Source organism: Leishmania donovani, chromosome 29 (assembly GCF_000227135.1).
Source record: "Leishmania donovani BPK282A1 complete genome, chromosome 29".
Lineage (NCBI taxonomy): Eukaryota > Euglenozoa > Kinetoplastea > Trypanosomatida > Trypanosomatidae > Leishmania > Leishmania donovani.
This window is the reverse complement of record NC_018256.1, coordinates 289,151-305,611: the sequence shown is the minus strand read 5'-3', so window position 1 is coordinate 305,611 and position 16,461 is coordinate 289,151. Positions and strand designations below refer to the sequence as shown.

The window sequence follows — 16,461 nt, the reverse complement described above, 5'->3', positions numbered from 1 at the left end:
GAAGCGTCGCCCCTAATGCCACAGAGATTCTACCGCCCAAACGCCCAATGCTTGCCCCTTTTCCTTTCGCGCTTTTCGCAGACATTAACCACAACGGAAGGTATCGCATTCACATCATTCATAACACACACACACACACACACACACACCTCTCCCTCACCGTCGAAAAAACAAATCAACAACGGCAGGCCAAGCGGAGCACACCCGAGGAGGAGACCCGCATTTCATGTGTAGCCAAGCGGCAGGGGCTGAGTGCATCGGAAGCGAAGAGCGGCGTAGCGCGAGCACTGCCGCACGGGAGTGCAGCACAGACGATGCTGCCCTTTCCTCCCTTTCGCGATCGTTACGTGTGATAGCGGAAAAGAGGGCGGGGAGTCGAGGGGGCGCGGCTCTTCTCATGATTTATCAACTAAAATGCTCCCAATATCGTCAACATAAGGGTGTGCTTCTCACGTTGTCCTGTGGTCGACGCTGCCGCGCCCTTGGCACTGAAGGGTGCGGCCACTCGCGTTTACCTGCTGCGTTGTCTTTCGCCTCGCCGTTCGCACACTTTCCCCACATTGCACCAACACCGCGGCAAGGCAACTAAGCAGAAGACAGCACAGCGAGATTTTCTCTGCGCATATAAAGGGCTGTGCCCCTCTTCCTCAGCGCGCGCGAGTAGCGCTCCTTGAAGCGCTCAAGCCTCATAGACGTAAAGTCTTTGCCTTCGCGCAAAGACGCCCTCCATAGATCGGCGGACGAAGAGTATTCTCACACGCAGGCTCACCCAATCGCATACATACAGCCTAGCCATACATCAGGGCCGCCGTTGCACTCATCCAACGAGTCGCGGTCGGACGCATATATTCTACTCATAAACGACATACTGCGCTGTTCGAGTGCCCGCACCTGGGACACCCATCTCCCTCCCTGTGTTGCTTCCCACAATGCTGACGTCGGCTGAGGAGGCCTACACAGAGTACCTGGAGCGTCGGGTGGTGGCAGGCGGCGTGGATGCTGCCATCGTGCGCGCAACACTGCAGCAGATGGGCTTCGATGAAAAGACAATAGCAGCCATGATGGGGGACACCAGCACCTACTCTTTGCCCTTCTCCACGACCAGCAGTGCCTCCTCCACCACGTCTACGTCAATCTCCTCAGTCAAGAAGCCGAGTCGCGCGTCTGGGTTCTCGGCTGCAACCTCCACCCCCTCGGCTCCATCAGAGATGGCGGATACGGCTCAGCTCCACCGTGTCGTCACCACGTCCGCTGAGTCCGCTGCTGACACCCCCACCGCTGCTTCTGCGACTGCCACTCAGGTTACTCCAGCGCTGCCTTCCATCATTCCTGAGGGCAAGCGCAGTAACAACGACGCAAATCAGCTGTGCAAGTCGTCTCCCTCTGCCACTGCTGCTCCGCCGCCCTCTTCCTCCACTGCCTCGTTGTCTACGCCATCGCGCACCTTGGCCGCAGGCACCGTTGCAGGGGCAGCGGAGGGTTTTGATGCCGACCACCACTCTGGTGCGGTGCTCTCTTCGCGGAGCCATGCTGAATCATCTGTGTGCGGGACGGACGCTACGCAAGACTGTGCGGTCACTCTTGCCTCTGGTGCATCGTCGTCCACACCTTCTGAGCCTGCGGCAGCGTCAGCTGACGAGCACGCTCAGCTCACTGCCGCCGAGCGCACCAGTCTAGCACGGTGGATGCGCGAGTATCAGGCACTCATGCTATCCTCAGCACTGCCGCACCGAGGGTCACACTCACGCGCCGACGCGACATCTTCCTCGACGGCGCCTCTATTGCCAAGGGAGACGCCGTTCGACGAGTTTCACGCTCTCCCATCCGCAGCCGCGTGCTGCGTGCGCACCGAGGGCGGCGAGCGTGGTGGCGCCGGTGCCGCCTTGCGCGACGAGAGTGCTGCGCAGCCACTGCCACCGTGGAGCGAAGCCGCCGCTCGCGTGCCGAGAAAGGTGGAAGACAGCGGCTCTTGTGTCGCCGGCAGCGAGGGAGGCACATCCTCTAACGGCTCCGCTTTCGCCCGCACAGAAGGTGAACATCCTCCCTACTTCAGCGAGATGCTGTGCCAGGACGGCACGATCGTTGGAGAGCAGGCTCAGAGTGGAGGCGCGAACCCGTTTTCTGAGCGTTACTATCGCTCAGCGGCTCAACCGCTCTATCGGGCTGCTCGCAGTGCCGTACCGTCACCCATTCGGCGCGCTGTCCCCAAAGCGAAATCGTCCGTATTTGTTCCAACGTGCAGCATAGGTGTTCCTCGTTTCGCCACCGGATGTGCCCGCTGCAACTTCGACGCGGCGCAATGCCGGCACCCGTATCGAGAGGCACAGGATGTGCGCATCGTGCGTGCGTCTCACGTTGCCGTGACGAATAATGGCGAGTACAATCACCGTATGATTGTTCAGTCGTGCTGTCAAGCTCGCCAGGTCGACGCGGCTCGGCAAGCCCAGCAGACGGCGCGGGCGCAGCCCACGAGTGGCCGCCTTGTTCCCGTAATGCACGCCCCTATCGGAATGACGGTACAGCCGAGAGCTGGTCTGGCAAGTGGACGGCAGATGAGCACGCTGCCGGTCAAGGCGAAGACGGACCGGGTAAGGTTGGCGCAGTACTACCGGCATCAGTGGGCGGAGCAGGAGCGACGCTCTAGTGCTGCAGGGAGAAGCGCCGCATGGGATGCCCGATACACGCTGCTAAGTTGCGCGGGCTGGACTGGGTAGGCACACTTCCTTCTCCACGTGAACTGCCCACTCGTTGCTTGAGTTTGGTGGTGGTGGTGGGGCCATCACGAGCGGAAATCTGAAGCGAGATGGAGGTGCATAACGCGCCGCCCTTTTCCCGGAGTCATTCATCGGCACACACACGCATAGACAATCAGCAGAAAGGGGCTAGCTCTCTTTTTCATATCTTCCCTCTCCTCGTACACATGCGCACACACACACATACACACCATACCGAGAGGGAGGAGGTAAGGAAGATGAGGGGTGAGGGTGCGGAGCAGGGGGGGGGGCTCTTTGAGGCTACTCTGCCGCTGTCCGCTGGATTGTCTGCGTGCACAGGTGGTGATGCAGCAACACAGGCACCACAGAGGCTTTCACAGGCGCGCGCTGCTCCTCATTTGTGTTCCGCATGAGCTCTTGCTTAGCCTTTGCCCCACTCATTCCTGCTTGTATGTGTTTCTTCTTTCGCCCCCCACCCCGCTGTGATCACAGAAAAGTATGTGTGCGTGTGCGAACGTGCGCGGTGTGCGGAGTTTTGTACGCGGAGCGGCTTGGGTGACCTTCCTCGCGGGCCCTGCTCTTCTTACCGTCCTCGCCTTTCATACCCTACAAGAGCAATGGTGGATACCCTAAACGCGCAAGCATCTGGGCCCACACAGCGCATCTGCCCGTCTCGGTATCGTTGGGGCATTTTCGAGCAGCATAGGCCACCTCGCATCTGACGACTCACTCCGCCGCTCTCCATATCATCGGGATGTCTCCAGTGCTCACTCTCGCGCTGTGGTGCTCCTTGTTACATCGTACTGTTGCAGTACGGACATCTACATTGCGGGAGCTTCAACAAACCAGAGTGTGGAGGGCCCCTAGCCGAAGCCCCGCCACCCCCCGCCTTCTGACCTCTGTTAGTCCGTGCGCTCTATGTTGAACTCCTTCGCCCACTGCCTTACTTGTGCGTTTGCAAGTCTTTTCCCTCCCGTCCGCGCAACACCGTGACTGCAGAACGGCGGCGGCGTAACTCAACACAGGCCAAATCCTTGATTCTACCATTGCCCGTGGCGATATTCAGCAAAAAACGCGCGCGTGGGTGTCGTTGAGCTCGACTCGGCTGAGCAGAAGGGCATCTACGGAGAGACAGAGAAGGACAACAGAAAACTGAAGTTCGCGAGTGTTTCACCCGCACTCTCTGCCTGTGTACAAGCCTCTACCTCCCTCTGTTGACGGCGCCTGCGCATGTGCTGCAGCATCATACCAACAACTACACGCACGTACACTTCTGCGCAGATACTTAGATACACAAACAGACACAGACACACCGACTCCCTCTCGCTTGACGACGCGAAGTAACGGCGTTGGCCTGCGCGGATGAGAGAGGCAGCAACGAAAACCACCATCGAATTCGGCACGTCATAGAAACCCTCAAGAGGAGCGAGTCGGATTGCCGACAGCACGAGTGCGCTGCCAAACCACAATAGAGGCGGAAGCCGCTCGGGTTTGATTTCAGCCGTCCGCGTGCCTTTCGGCATCACAGTAAAGTGCGCGCGAACTGAGGAACACCCCTAGTCCGAGCTGTACCTGCTTAGCTGTGGCAAATCTTCGTTATGTCGTTCGGCGGCTTTGGGACGGGGGCAGGCGCTGGCGGTTTCGGAGCAAAGCCGGCAACGGCGGCTGGCTTCGGCGCAACTCCATCGACGGGGGCTGGAACTGGCGCGGCAGCTCCTGCAAGCGGCGGCCGTGGCTTCGGAGGCTTTGGCACCGGCGCTACAGCGACCGCGGCCACCGCAACGACTGGCGGCTTCGGCGCTGCTCCTGCCCTCGCTGGCGGCTTCGGCGCTGCTCCTGCCCCCACTGGCGGCTTCGGCGCTGTAGGGACAACAGGATTCGGTGCAAAACCCGGCTTTGGCGCCGCCCCTGCTGCTGGCGGCTTTGGTGCGGGCGGAGGGCTCGGCACCGGCGCTACGGCAGGAGGCAGTGGCGGCTTTGGTTCCGCAGCCACCTCCGGCCTCGGCGCCGGCCGCGGTTGTGGCTTTGGCATGCCGGGCGGGTTCGGGAGTACGGCTGCTTCTGCTGCCCCGGCCGCACCGACGGCTCAGCAGTACCCATACCTGGGTATTAAGGGTCCAGGCAATGCCACCAGCTGGGCACGCGACATTGACTTCTCTCAGGTGACGGAGCAGGTCCGCTTCGAGGCACTGCCGCAGCCGCTGCAGCAGCACCTGATGGAGCTACGCAGTTTCATGCACGCGGAGCGGGACGCGGCCAAGAAGGTGTATTTATACTTCAATGAGTCTGATGGCGCGGATCCGGCTGCCGCTGCCACCGCCAACAGCGCCACCGGGAGCTCTGCCGCCACGGCGGCTTCCTCCAGTTATCGCAAACTCCTTGCCCAGATGGCAGCACTGAAGGGTGGCGGTAACCGTGCCGTCGATCTTGTCGCGGTGCACTGTAACCAGCATGAAGGGCAAGCGCGTCGTCAGCTACAGCGTCTCGAGAAGTTGGAGGCCAACATCCGCGACTACGAGCGGCATGTGTGGGAACCGTTACTGGAGCAAGGGCTGCCGTCATCGCTGGCCGGCAGTGGAATGAACGTCCGCGGTGGCGCATATCGTCCCGGCGCGAGCAACGGTGCCGCCTCTCCTTTTGTGTCTTTGGTCGAGGAGTTGAGCCGTCGCATGGACCACGTTAGCAGCGCTCTCACTGAGCTGGAGGCCACACTGGTGCCGCCAGGTCGTTCGCTGCGCGGCACCGGCGTGAGTGGTCGTCACGGTCACCAAAACGGCAGCGCCATCCCGAACGACGCGATTGCTCAGATCAACGCCGCCCTCTTGTACGAGCTGAACCAGCTACAGGACTCCTCCTGTGTGGCCGCGCATCTGCACAGTCGCACCAACACTGCCCGCGAATTCTTCACGCGCCAGTACGGACAAGCGGAGGCGGACGTGCTCTTCGCCGATACCGAACAACAGCGCAACGGCACGGCTCTGTTCCGTCGGGCATCGCCGTCGACGTACTTCGACATTCCTCCGCTTCCACAGCAGCCTGCTGCGGCACCTGCTGCGGTCACCACCACGAGCGGCGCTGCACCGATCACGGGGTTTGGCGCAGGCGTCACCTCTGCGCTGGGTGGAGGCTTCGGTGCGACATCCGGTGGTGGTGTCTTCGGGACAGCCTCCTCCGCTGGTACAGCTGGAGCGCTGACCACTGGAGGATTCGGTGCCCCTGCAACGGCTGCGGCCGCACCAGCAGGGGGTGGTGCGGTAGGTGGCGTTGGCTTTGGCGCAGCAGCGGGTGGAACAGCATCGGCTCCAGCGGCAGGCCTGGCCCCGGCCACTGGCGGTTTCGGGGCAGCGCCAACGGCTGGAGGTTTTGGAGCTGCTTCAGCTTCTGCCACTACTGCACCGGCTGCTACTGGTGCTCCCCCCTCCGCGCCATCCATGGGCCCTGCGGCCCCTGGTGCTGCGCCGACTGCCTTCAACTTGGGCGGCGGCGCCGCAGCTACTGCCACTGGCTTTGGGATGGCACCGGGCAAGTCTGGGGCTGGAGACGGTGGCGATCGCCCGTCTCAGCGGACCCGTTAATAAGCGAAGCATGCGCGCTTCTGTGTGTGGTGATGCATTGCCCCTCTCTCGTTTGCGCATGTGTGGGAGATGCGTGACAAGGCGGGGAGATGCTGGAGATGGGAAGCCTGTAAGCGTATTGTGTGCCGAGAGATGGTGACAGTGGTAAACAAGACAGGAAGGGTAAGAAAGATGGGAGGACCATGAGGAGAGCCGCATGCCCGCGTTTCAGCGTCGTCGAATTGCCTAGTGTCTCTCAGCGCAGCCACATTCATGCGTGACGGAGACGCAACGCCCGCGTCGAGCGAACTTCTTCACTCGAAATCGAACAAGCGAGGTGGTACACTGACACATGCCTTTGCACACACGCACATGTGACTCAGCGGATAGAAGTGTGCGAGAGGAGGCACCGTCAGTGTCCGCGTTGTTGCCCTTTCTCTGTTTGTGTGTGTCTTTTCTACATCATGCTTCTCTTCGCTTCTTATCATCTTCTACACCTCTGGTGTGCGTCGCCTCTCTCGCGAATGCATGCTCCCGCACGCACCCTCATTAGGGATCCCACGAGGCGCGGAAACGGGGGACGGTCTTGCACAGTCACAGACCCGCAACTCTCACCGCCACCGTCTTCCGGCAATGAGCGTGTGCGTGTGCAGGAGGCGGCCCTTTTTCCATTTGTGTTTTCCCCTACCCCACCGACACATGTGCACGCGCGCGTTGCTTACTCCCGTTTCTTCTAGCGTACTTGCACGCAGGTACGCCTTGCAGAGGTCTCTCCTCCTCATGCTTCACACGTATGCACCACACGCATAGCTTGACCAGGAAAATAACCGCGAGCGCAGGCGCGGAGGGAGTCTGTGAGGTGTGTCTGATAGAAGCACCCACAAAACAGCAGCAGTAGGCATCCTTGAGACGAGCATGCTTCATCGCACCCGACTTTCACGAGGGCCCGCCGTCACCGCTGGCGCATCTATCTCCGTTTGCTTCAAGGGCCTGGGAACGTACGACTACCCTTCCTCTTTCACATGGCCACCATTGCTGGAGGATGACGCTGATGAGCGAGGGCATGGTGATTCACGCCCTTCAGCGGCGCCTTCAGAGCCTCCGCGAGGCACTGCTGGCAGCGCTGAGTACCGTAGCCATCGTCGCTCGCCGTTCTCTGTGCTGCGCAGCCGGCAGTGTCGTGTGGGCCGGTGCGCTTCGGGAGTGTTGCCTGCCTCACACAACACCGGGGCGGCACCCTTCGCCGGCGGCGGCGGTCACGGGCTGGTCGCGTGCGGGCACCGCCTGTGCTGCTGCAGTGCACTCTTCTACCCAGCGCTGCCCCCCTACTCGTCCTCGTCCTCTGCGCCGCCCTCGACGTCTACCCCGCCGTCGTCTGCGGAGGAGGGCATGTGGCGTGTGCGGGACGACTTTCTGTGGGCGCTGAAGCTCGCAGACGTCGAGCGACTGCTGCGCGCCACCATCACTGAGGAGCTGTATGGACGGCTGTTGGGTGTCACGGGCACGAAGGCGACGGTTGTTCTGACGTGCAACGACCTCCTGACGGCGGCACAAGAATATGCGGAGGCCTCCAGTCCAGAGGCGGCTTTGGCCGCGCCGGATGCGTCACTTCCCGCTGCGATTCCATACGTGGCGCGCCTGCTGCTGAATGCAGATGAGGACAACCGTATCAAGTGGCTGCAGGAGGAGTCCACCGCGATGGAGCACCGCGACTACTACGCACGTGCGCCGTCGCTGCGTGCTTTGTTTGTCATGTGGTCGGCACAGCAGCAACAGCAGCGCGTGCGCGCGGCTGCCCTGAGCGGTGGCTGTGGCGGGATTGCCGCAAGTGATTTGTCCCATGGTGACACTACCGGCGCAGATCGGCGGCTCGCCACGTCGTCCACGGCGCGGACGCCGAGGTTTCTTATCCCTCCTCCGACCATGGAGGACATCCAGCTCATCCTCATGCGCATGGAGGAGCGACATGTCGAGGTGACGATGACCGACATTTCGGCTATCGCGGCTATCGGTGCCACTTCGGCTGGCACAGGCACGTCGATCCCCTCTGACGAGTTTTGGGGAGCGATTGTGCGCCATCTGCAGCCTCTAAAGCTCTCTCAGGCGCTGAAGGCCTACGCATCGACGCCGTTTCCGCCCGTGAACGACGGCGCCGCGTCGTGCGATGAGGCGCTCGTCTTGCGACATGTGCTTATTCTTTCTTTGCTACTACGCTACACTTCGGCCGCGAATGCAGAGGTGCCGCCCGCGTCCACGGCACCGCCGCCGTCAGCGTGGACCTCGTCCTCCACCGCTTCTTCCACCCCAGACCCTGCCAACTCAAAACTACTGGTGCCCATGGCCGCATTCGAAGCGGCAAGTGCGGTAATTCAGCTGCGCAGGCGCCTCACGACGTCATGCGAGGGCGATGACGCCGCAATTCGTGGATCGGTCCACACACCCACGCCTCCTTCCGCCGTCTACGAAGCCCTTCTCACGTTGTGCGACGAGGTGCTGAAGCGCGTGTACGGGCTGGCCGAGCGGTCGCAGCTTTCGGCGACGAGCCCGCATCTACCGGCGTTGACGACGTGGCTTCTGCGAGAGATGGTGACGAGTGCGGCGTGCGAGTTGCACTTCAAGCGCCTTGTGGACCGAAGCATCACGGAGGCGCTGATCGCACTGGAGAAGAGCGGTCTCGTGAACCGGTCCTCGATGAACCTCAAGGTGGTGGTGCGTCAGGTGTTGCCGTTGGTGGAGAGCTGTGGCAGTGAGGACCTGTACACATCGGTGCTGAACGACGTCGTGTCCGCTCTTGAGGAGAAGGCCCGGCGGGACCGGCACGCTTTCACTCAGGAGGACATGCTCTATTTGGCAGAGCTGGGGACCAAGTTGTTCGTCAGCGGCTCTGCTGACAGCACGGCTGGCAGCTACGGCCTCTTCGACCAGACGGCACGAGGTCAGATGGAGGAGCTGCACGTGATGGACGGGAGCCCGTGGGCTCTGTGCGTCTCGACGTACCGCTCCCTGAAAGAGATGATGCAGGGTATTATCCGCGACCAGCGGCGACTGAAGCAGCAGGTGCAGGAGCAGCTCCGGCAGCTTTCTAGTTCCAGCACCCTCTCTGCCGTGATGACGGGAAGTACCGAGGCGCAAGGCCGCCATCACGCTCGGCTGGATGGCAACGGTGCTCCTCTCTCCTCCCCCTCCTCGCCTCCAGACTCTGAGGCCAGCTCTGTCGCCCGCGGCGATGCTGCTGTCGACCTCGGTGCTGCCAGTGCTGCCTCTGATGCAGCAGGCGAGGACGGCTTCACTGGAGCAAAGGCCGCTGTTCCTTGTCGTGGCGCCTCCGCCTCAGCTCCAGCTCCAGCACCAGCTGGGCCGCCGCGGATCTCTGTGTCACCGATGCTGCGGCAGCGCTTCCTCATACTTATTGAAGAGCTGGTCAAGGCGCAGGTGGCTGAGAGTTCCAACGACTCGGAGCGGCCGATTGTGGTGAGCACTGAGCTCTTCGCCTTCGTGACGCGGCATGTGCCGGTGCCGAACATACAAGACGAATACCGCCGCAAGATTTTTCTGCTGGTGAACGTGGCCGAGGCCCCAGAGACAACACGCCGCCGGCTTGCTGAGCGCAGGGAGAAGCGGCGGGCCTCTGCGGATGGCGAGGGCTTTGGGAGACGCCGGCGTCGTCACGCCAGAGGCGACACCAGCACCAGCGGCGCAGCCGAGGAGGAGGTGGAGGCAGACGGTGAGGACGCGCATGCGGGGCCTGGCTCGAAGAAGGCAGGCGCGGGCAACGACCCGCACGGTGGTGCGAACGATATACCCGCGGAGCTGCGCTTTCTCGTCAGCTCCCTCCCGCTCACGCTGTCGCCGTGGGCGAGCGTCATGATCTTGCGCGAGGTGCTAGCCGAGTCTGCCGGCCGAAACCCTCGGTACACTTATGTGCTCAACGCGGCCATCGACCTACAGTTGCCGATGTCTACCACGCGGTCCCGCATCGCGACGACGCTGAACATGTGGCGCTTTCTCAACACACAAGCGCACAAGCTGAGCCTGAAGGAGAGCGTCATGATGAAGCAGCGGTGCGCGTGGAACTTGCCCATGTCTTATGTGCTCTCCTCGTACTGGTCCCTCCTCACATGGCTGTTTCTCGCGAGCATCATTATGCTTAACGTGGTCGGGATCGACTTTGAGTCGCAGCTTGTCGCGAACTCGCTCTTCAGGATGTTTGCACCGTGGGAGGAGATTTGCGTGCCGCAGACCGCCGCGGAAGACGGGGACACGTGGAGCACGCAGGCGGCAGCTGACTTGGCGTCAGACTACTTCGAGCAGGCCGAGATCGCCGATCGGCGTCGCGAGGAGCATCGGCTCAGCAGCACCGACGTGTTCCTCTCCTCGGCTTCCTACTTGATCCTCGGCTACGACGACCAACGGCGGCCGATGACGGTCATCCCGATCGGCAGTGACTGCACCGCACCAGCTGAGGAGCGAATCGCTGAGGAGTACGCTGCGGCAACGGCGGTGCTGCGCGAGCTATCGCTGCACGCTCCGTTCCCCTTCTTCGTCGACATCGAGCGGCCGCTGCCGATGGAGTACGTCGAGAAGCGCATCGCGGAGCGCATTCGGCGTGTGTCCTTCAATAACACGTGGTTCCTGCCGCGCATGATCATTCGCACCTTCCCGCTCGGCCGCCAGTACACGGAGCACAAGCTTGTGCTGCACACCTGCACGCAAGCGAACCTCACGCGGCGCCGAATCACATTCTTGCTGTACATGCACGACGGCGTCCCTGTCACCCCGCAGTTCATTCAGGAGCTAAGCGACAGCTTTCTCTCACGGCACGCGAACCTGGTGCTGGTGGTGCACGAGTCCAGCCTTCTCAAGGGCGGCACTACACCTGAAGCTCTCGTCAAGGTCGGTCTGTCAAATACCGTTCGCGGCCCTTCAGCAACCATCGCGTCTGCGGCGGCTGAGATGATAGACGCCGTGCTGCCTAGTGATCTCAAGGACTCCCCTTCACCTTCTGCAGCCGCTTCAGCGGCGCACCACATGCGTGTGCTGCCGTACTGCCGGCAGTACTACTCCGGCAGCGGCAGCGTCATTGCTGGTCTTCAGCGCATGGCAGACGGAGAGCCGACGGAGGGCGGCGGCGGCACAGCAGAAAAGGGCTGGTGGGTGATTACGCTGAGATCGGTGCGTCGGCTGTGGGAACGGTTGCAGGCGGGATCGGGCGCTGCCTCCTCCGCCTCCACTGCAGCAGCGTCGTCGGCCCGCCTGCCGCTCTTTGCATCGACTTTCAGCAGCCGCCGTACCTCTCTCCACCGCAGCCGAGAGCGGCAGTGCAAGGAGGCCGAGGAGGTGGCTGCTGCCAACAAGCAGAGGCAGAGCAGCGATGGCCGCATGCCCGCAGCTGCGCCGTGGGTGAACTGGTGGTGGCACACGCTCTCCGGCGTGACCTCGGCGACAATTCGGATGGTGCGCGTTGACTGCATCGGGGTGTGGGGGGAGGAGGCGGAGCGGGACGACGAGGCTGCACGGAAAAGTGGCACCACGATTGTCACCAATGAGCCGGCACCACATGTGCGGGCGGCCGCCGATCAAACAGCAACAGACACGGTAGCGACAAGAGCCGCGACCGATACTGCGGAGGCGAAGGCAGGCAAAGGCGGCGTGTCTGTTTCTTTCACTGCTCTGCGCCGCCTCATGTCGGAGGTGTGAGCCCCCGTGTCTATTAGCAGAGCTAGGGCCAGCAGCAACACCGCTGATGGCAGCACCACGCCTCCCGCTGCGAGCGACACGGCGCGGACGCACTTCGCCTCCTCGGAGCGATTCCCCGACGCACATGTGATTCCTCTAGCGTGGCGATGGCGCGTTCCGTGCCCACGCCTTGGAAGTGGCGGACAGCGCATCGCGCAGCAGCACTGACTCAGGCTGCCCACCTGTTGCAGGTCCCACCGCTCCAGCGGCAGCACTAGGGCAGACCTTCGCTTTCAATTCGTCGAACAGCGGCAGCACCTCGCTACTCTTCTTGTCACAGCCTGTGCCAGCCTTCCGGCCTTCTCCGCCGATAACCTCGACCTCCTCGACACCGCCGTGCTCGTAATGGGCTGCGATGCCGCTGCTGCAGCGGCCTCTCTACTCCGACCTTGATTGCTCCGTAAGCGCACTCCCATGAGGAGAGTGAAGGCCGAAAGACGGGCGAGATGCTGGCGCCGCTGTGCCGCGCCCCTCGCGCCTTTTCGTGAGTCGCATTGGGGGCGGAGAAGGGCGGCGACGGTGCAATGATGTGCGCGTGCATGTTCAGGTCTGTGTCTGTCTGTCTGTCTGTCTGTCTGTCTGTCTGTGTGTGTGTGTGTGCGGAGGAAATAGAGTGCGAGAGCGACGCAGCGAAGGGCCAGTGACGTGGCGTCTCGCGTCTTTTGCGGTGGGCGAATACGCGTGAGAGAGGGCGCGCGGGGCACTTGCGTCTCGACGTCACGCTTTCGGGTTTCTTTGCGATGCTGCAGACGGAATGAGTGCGCGTGCCAGCGACAATCACACAAGGCCGATATAGAATGGAAAATCACCGATGCGTGGAGACGCAGGGTGGGCGAGCAAGAGAGCCGGAGTCAAGTGTGCGAGTATGTATGCATGTGACGATGCGCGTGCGCAAGACAGTGGCATGTATGGATTCCGACATGTACCCACATAGGCCGGCGCACCGTGCACCTCCGCTTTCTTCTCTTGCTGCCTCATCGTCATCCAAGTGATGGCAGCACCACCCTGACGCGGAGCACACACACACACACATATGCATGTATATATATATAGGTACCAAAGAAGTGAGAGACGAGAGGCAATCAGCTGTTCGAGCACACATCTCCGTAAAGGGGCAAACACCAAACCGTCGTCCCCCCTCTCATCCTCTCCCCCTTCTTCTCCTCCTCTGGATTGGATTCACGTCTGGCATACACTCGCACTTCTCTCTTGCTCTATCTCTCTATCGATGTTTCACTCTTCGCATCGCGCGTGCTCATCGTACCTGCCCTTCCCTTTTTGGTTGTCGCTGCTGCGCACGTTTCCGCCTCCCTCGGTGATGTTGGTGTCGATTCGCCCTGCGCATACATCTACACGCAAACACGTACACGCACATCCACCATACGCGCGGACCGGTGCGCACGCTCAGTCTGTTTCCGCTCCTTCATCTTTCCCTACCACCCTCTGCAGGCGTAACTGCCCTTCTCTCTTTAGGCAAACATAGACCTATACTTACCACTCCATCACCCCACCCCTTCTTACTCGCCCGCCTTCCCTCTCTGTGTGTTTGTGTGCAGCATCGTGTGCAGGTCCGTCTTCCTCCCTTCTCTCCTGTGCTTTAAAGTGATCACCAAAAGGAAGCAGTGACCTTTATCATAGACAACACGTCCGTGCTTGTGTACACACACACACGCACGCACACCCCACTGCCTACACAGACAACAGTCCACATCGACCAGGAAAGGCACCGCCTTTGTCCAACACCTGTTTTCGGCGCCTTGCCGCTGTTGGTCATACCCAGAACCCGTTAACTGCGCAGGGCTGACCGCCTTTCTCGATTTTGTTGGGGTTTGTCTTATTTCGTGCCTGGACTGTGCATACGGTCATCTCGCTCCTCCTCCACTATTCCCCCCCCCCCAACCCAACCCACTCAAGCATGGCGAACATTGGTGAACTGGACGCCTACATCCAGAGCGGTACCGCGGTCGACGATACCAAGCTCGACCAATGGATTCAAATGAGTGACATCTCAAATGCAGACGGGTTCTACATGGGCGATGCCGCCGTCGTCAGCGAGGCTGTGCGCCGCGTCTCTCGCGTCGTCGTGGCGCAGTACTTGAACAACGCTGATGTAAAGGCCGTGCCGCTGCGCCGCAAGACGAAGTTCTGCTTGCTGCTGAACAACTTCTCTCTCTACAAGCCGGTGCGGTCGGTGGTGTTCGAGTGCTTGGAGGACATGACGAGTATCTTCGAGAAGTCCATCAAAGACGAGGGCACGATGCCGTTTGATTCAGAGCTAGGCCGCATGTCGGAGCACGTACTAGTGCTGCTGATGCGCGTGATGGACTACAAACTGAAGGCTGCGGCCGTACACGAGTTTGCGGAGCACAACACGCAGTTTGCAATTCAGCTGCTGCTGGCTATCTTGCTGAAGGAGCCTCCGTACGAGTTCGAGCTGCGGTGCAACTGCATTAGCGGCCTGCTAGGCTTCACCCAGCCGCAGGCCTTCTTTGGAGCTGGGGAAAAGATCGAGGAGCACAGTTGTAACAAATTCACGGAAAAGGTGGACTTTATGCTGAACCTGATGCTGCGTCTGCAGGCGATCCAGGTGGTGAGCGACGTGCTCGGCGACGCCATCGCAAGCTCGGATACGGTACCGCAGTTGGCTCAGAGCGCTGTGAACAACACGATGCAGACCATCATGAACATCTTCAAGTTCTCCTCGAAGGAGTCGACACAGTGGCGTCAGCACATCCTTCTCTCCACGACGTTACTCGACGGGACGGTGATGATGTATGTGCAGTCGCTGGCCTCAAATCTGCATGAGACGATGACTGCACGGGCGCCGCGCGTCGCTGGACAGTTGTTGCACTCCCTCAGCCTATCTTTCCTCTTCGGAGCCTTCGCAGCGTACCACATGGAGGAGGCGAGCCAGGAGTTGCGCATCTTCTGCACCTTCTTCCACGACCTCTTCCAACTGTCGATCCGCCCCATCGTGGCAGATGCGCGTGTGTCAGGGCAAATGATGGTTATGTACATCAACCTCCTCCACTTCATGTGCAACGTCGATGCCATGGGCGAAGAGCCCTGCTATCCGATGGACGGCCTGCTGCCCGAGCTGTCGAGCGCTGCGCTGCGATCGACCGTTGAGGCTTTCCTGAAGAAGGAGGTGGGCGGCTGCGGGCTGCCTTTCACGGAGGCGTGGTATCGACAGTTCCGTCGTGTCACGGCCGACACCCTCATCGCGCAGGATTCGACCACGTTTCAGTGGATCGACAGCTGCTTCCTTGCCATGATCTCACAGCTGACCGCGCAGCAGGTGCCGGTGGCCGCACCGGCTGCCCCGGCTGGTGGCGCGCGTCTGCTGAGCGAGATACCTCCTCTGAGGCCGGAGAAGAAGAACAAGATCTCTATCGACAAGGCGGCCGCGCCGATCCGGCACAAGGTGAATCCGAGTGCGAAGCAGGACAGTGTCGAGGGCGTGGACGCCGACCTTCTGTGCGCGCTGACTGGCGCCATCATGAAGAACCCTGTCTCCTCGCCGTACGGGCAGACATACGAAAAGGAGGCCATCATGAACTGGCTGGAGCAGAACGGCTCCGTCTGCCCCATCACCGGACGCCCTCTGACGGCCGCCCAACTGAACCCGAACACGGCTGTGGCGACGAAGATCATGCAACAGATAGTGCGTCAGACCATGGCAACACAACTGGTGGCCGAGGACGACATGTACAAATTCTGATGAGGGCGTCCAGGCGGAACAGCCTCAGAACAAGGTCCGCTCTCGTGTTGATCGCGGCCCCCTTTTCCCGCTTGTCTTCCCCTCTCGCGTTTCCCGCCCGCTCCACCACACACGTGTGAGTGCCTGAAGTCTGTATTGATTGCACCAGGAGTCTGGGCATACGCGCATGCACAAGCTGCACGGGATCTCTTTCTGCTATCCTGAGCAGATCCACATTCTTTTTGACGTGTCAAGTGCCTTCGTCGCTCTCCGTGAGATTGATATACAGGGAGTCTCGCTCCCTCTCTCCCTCGCACGTGCGCGCATCGCGTGTGGGGAAGACAGGCTTGGAGCACCGTTGTCGTGCTTAGGAAGTACGCCTCACCTCACTTATTATTGAGATCACTCGACACCGCCGCCGGGCGGTGTCCATTCACCTGCACACCTGAATTTATTCTTGTGTGAGATGCGCTCCTGCGATGCGCCCCACCCCCTTCTTGTGTTTTCCTTTGTTTTGTGTTTATCGACTCGCGTCATGTGTGCCTGTTCCTGTATTTATGTGTATTTGGAGAAGGAAGAGAGAAGCGATTGTTCAGCTTTTCAGCATGTCCATTCTCTGCCATGCAAACGTGAGCTCAACCCCGCTCGACCCTCCCCCCACGGCCTGCCACAGTGCCCCCATCGCGTGGTGCGAAGAGGCCCTAGGCACACGCGTTACAGCCATGCGCCGACTCGGTCACCGGCGAGTACGGCCCCC

At 61.1% G+C, this 16,461-nt stretch overlaps 4 protein-coding genes across 4 annotated transcripts; all 4 read left to right on the top strand.

The window, feature by feature from the left end:
- Positions 1 to 929: 929 nt before the first annotated feature.
- Positions 930 to 2,714, top strand: LDBPK_290840 (hypothetical protein, conserved; the record flags this gene model as incomplete). The annotated part of the gene is made up of 1 exon (XM_003862453.1): positions 930 to 2,714. One exon carries the CDS (start codon positions 930 to 932, stop codon positions 2,712 to 2,714), a length of 1,785 nt encoding a protein of 594 aa, XP_003862501.1.
- Positions 2,715 to 4,312: 1,598 nt separating this feature from the next.
- On the top strand, positions 4,313 to 6,289 carry LDBPK_290830 (hypothetical protein, conserved; the record flags this gene model as incomplete). Its single annotated transcript, XM_003862452.1, has 1 exon — positions 4,313 to 6,289. The coding sequence occupies one exon, from the start codon at positions 4,313 to 4,315 to the stop codon at positions 6,287 to 6,289; it is 1,977 nt and encodes a 658-aa protein (XP_003862500.1).
- Positions 6,290 to 7,183: 894 nt separating this feature from the next.
- LDBPK_290820 (hypothetical protein, conserved) lies at positions 7,184 to 11,965 on the top strand (the record flags this gene model as incomplete). The annotated part of the gene is made up of 1 exon (XM_003862451.1): positions 7,184 to 11,965. One exon carries the CDS (start codon positions 7,184 to 7,186, stop codon positions 11,963 to 11,965), a length of 4,782 nt encoding a protein of 1,593 aa, XP_003862499.1.
- A 1,954-nt stretch (positions 11,966 to 13,919) lies between these two features.
- On the top strand, positions 13,920 to 15,725 carry LDBPK_290810 (U-box domain protein, putative; the record flags this gene model as incomplete). The annotated part of the gene is made up of 1 exon (XM_003862450.1): positions 13,920 to 15,725. One exon carries the CDS (start codon positions 13,920 to 13,922, stop codon positions 15,723 to 15,725), a length of 1,806 nt encoding a protein of 601 aa, XP_003862498.1.
- Positions 15,726 to 16,461: the final 736 nt, after the last annotated feature.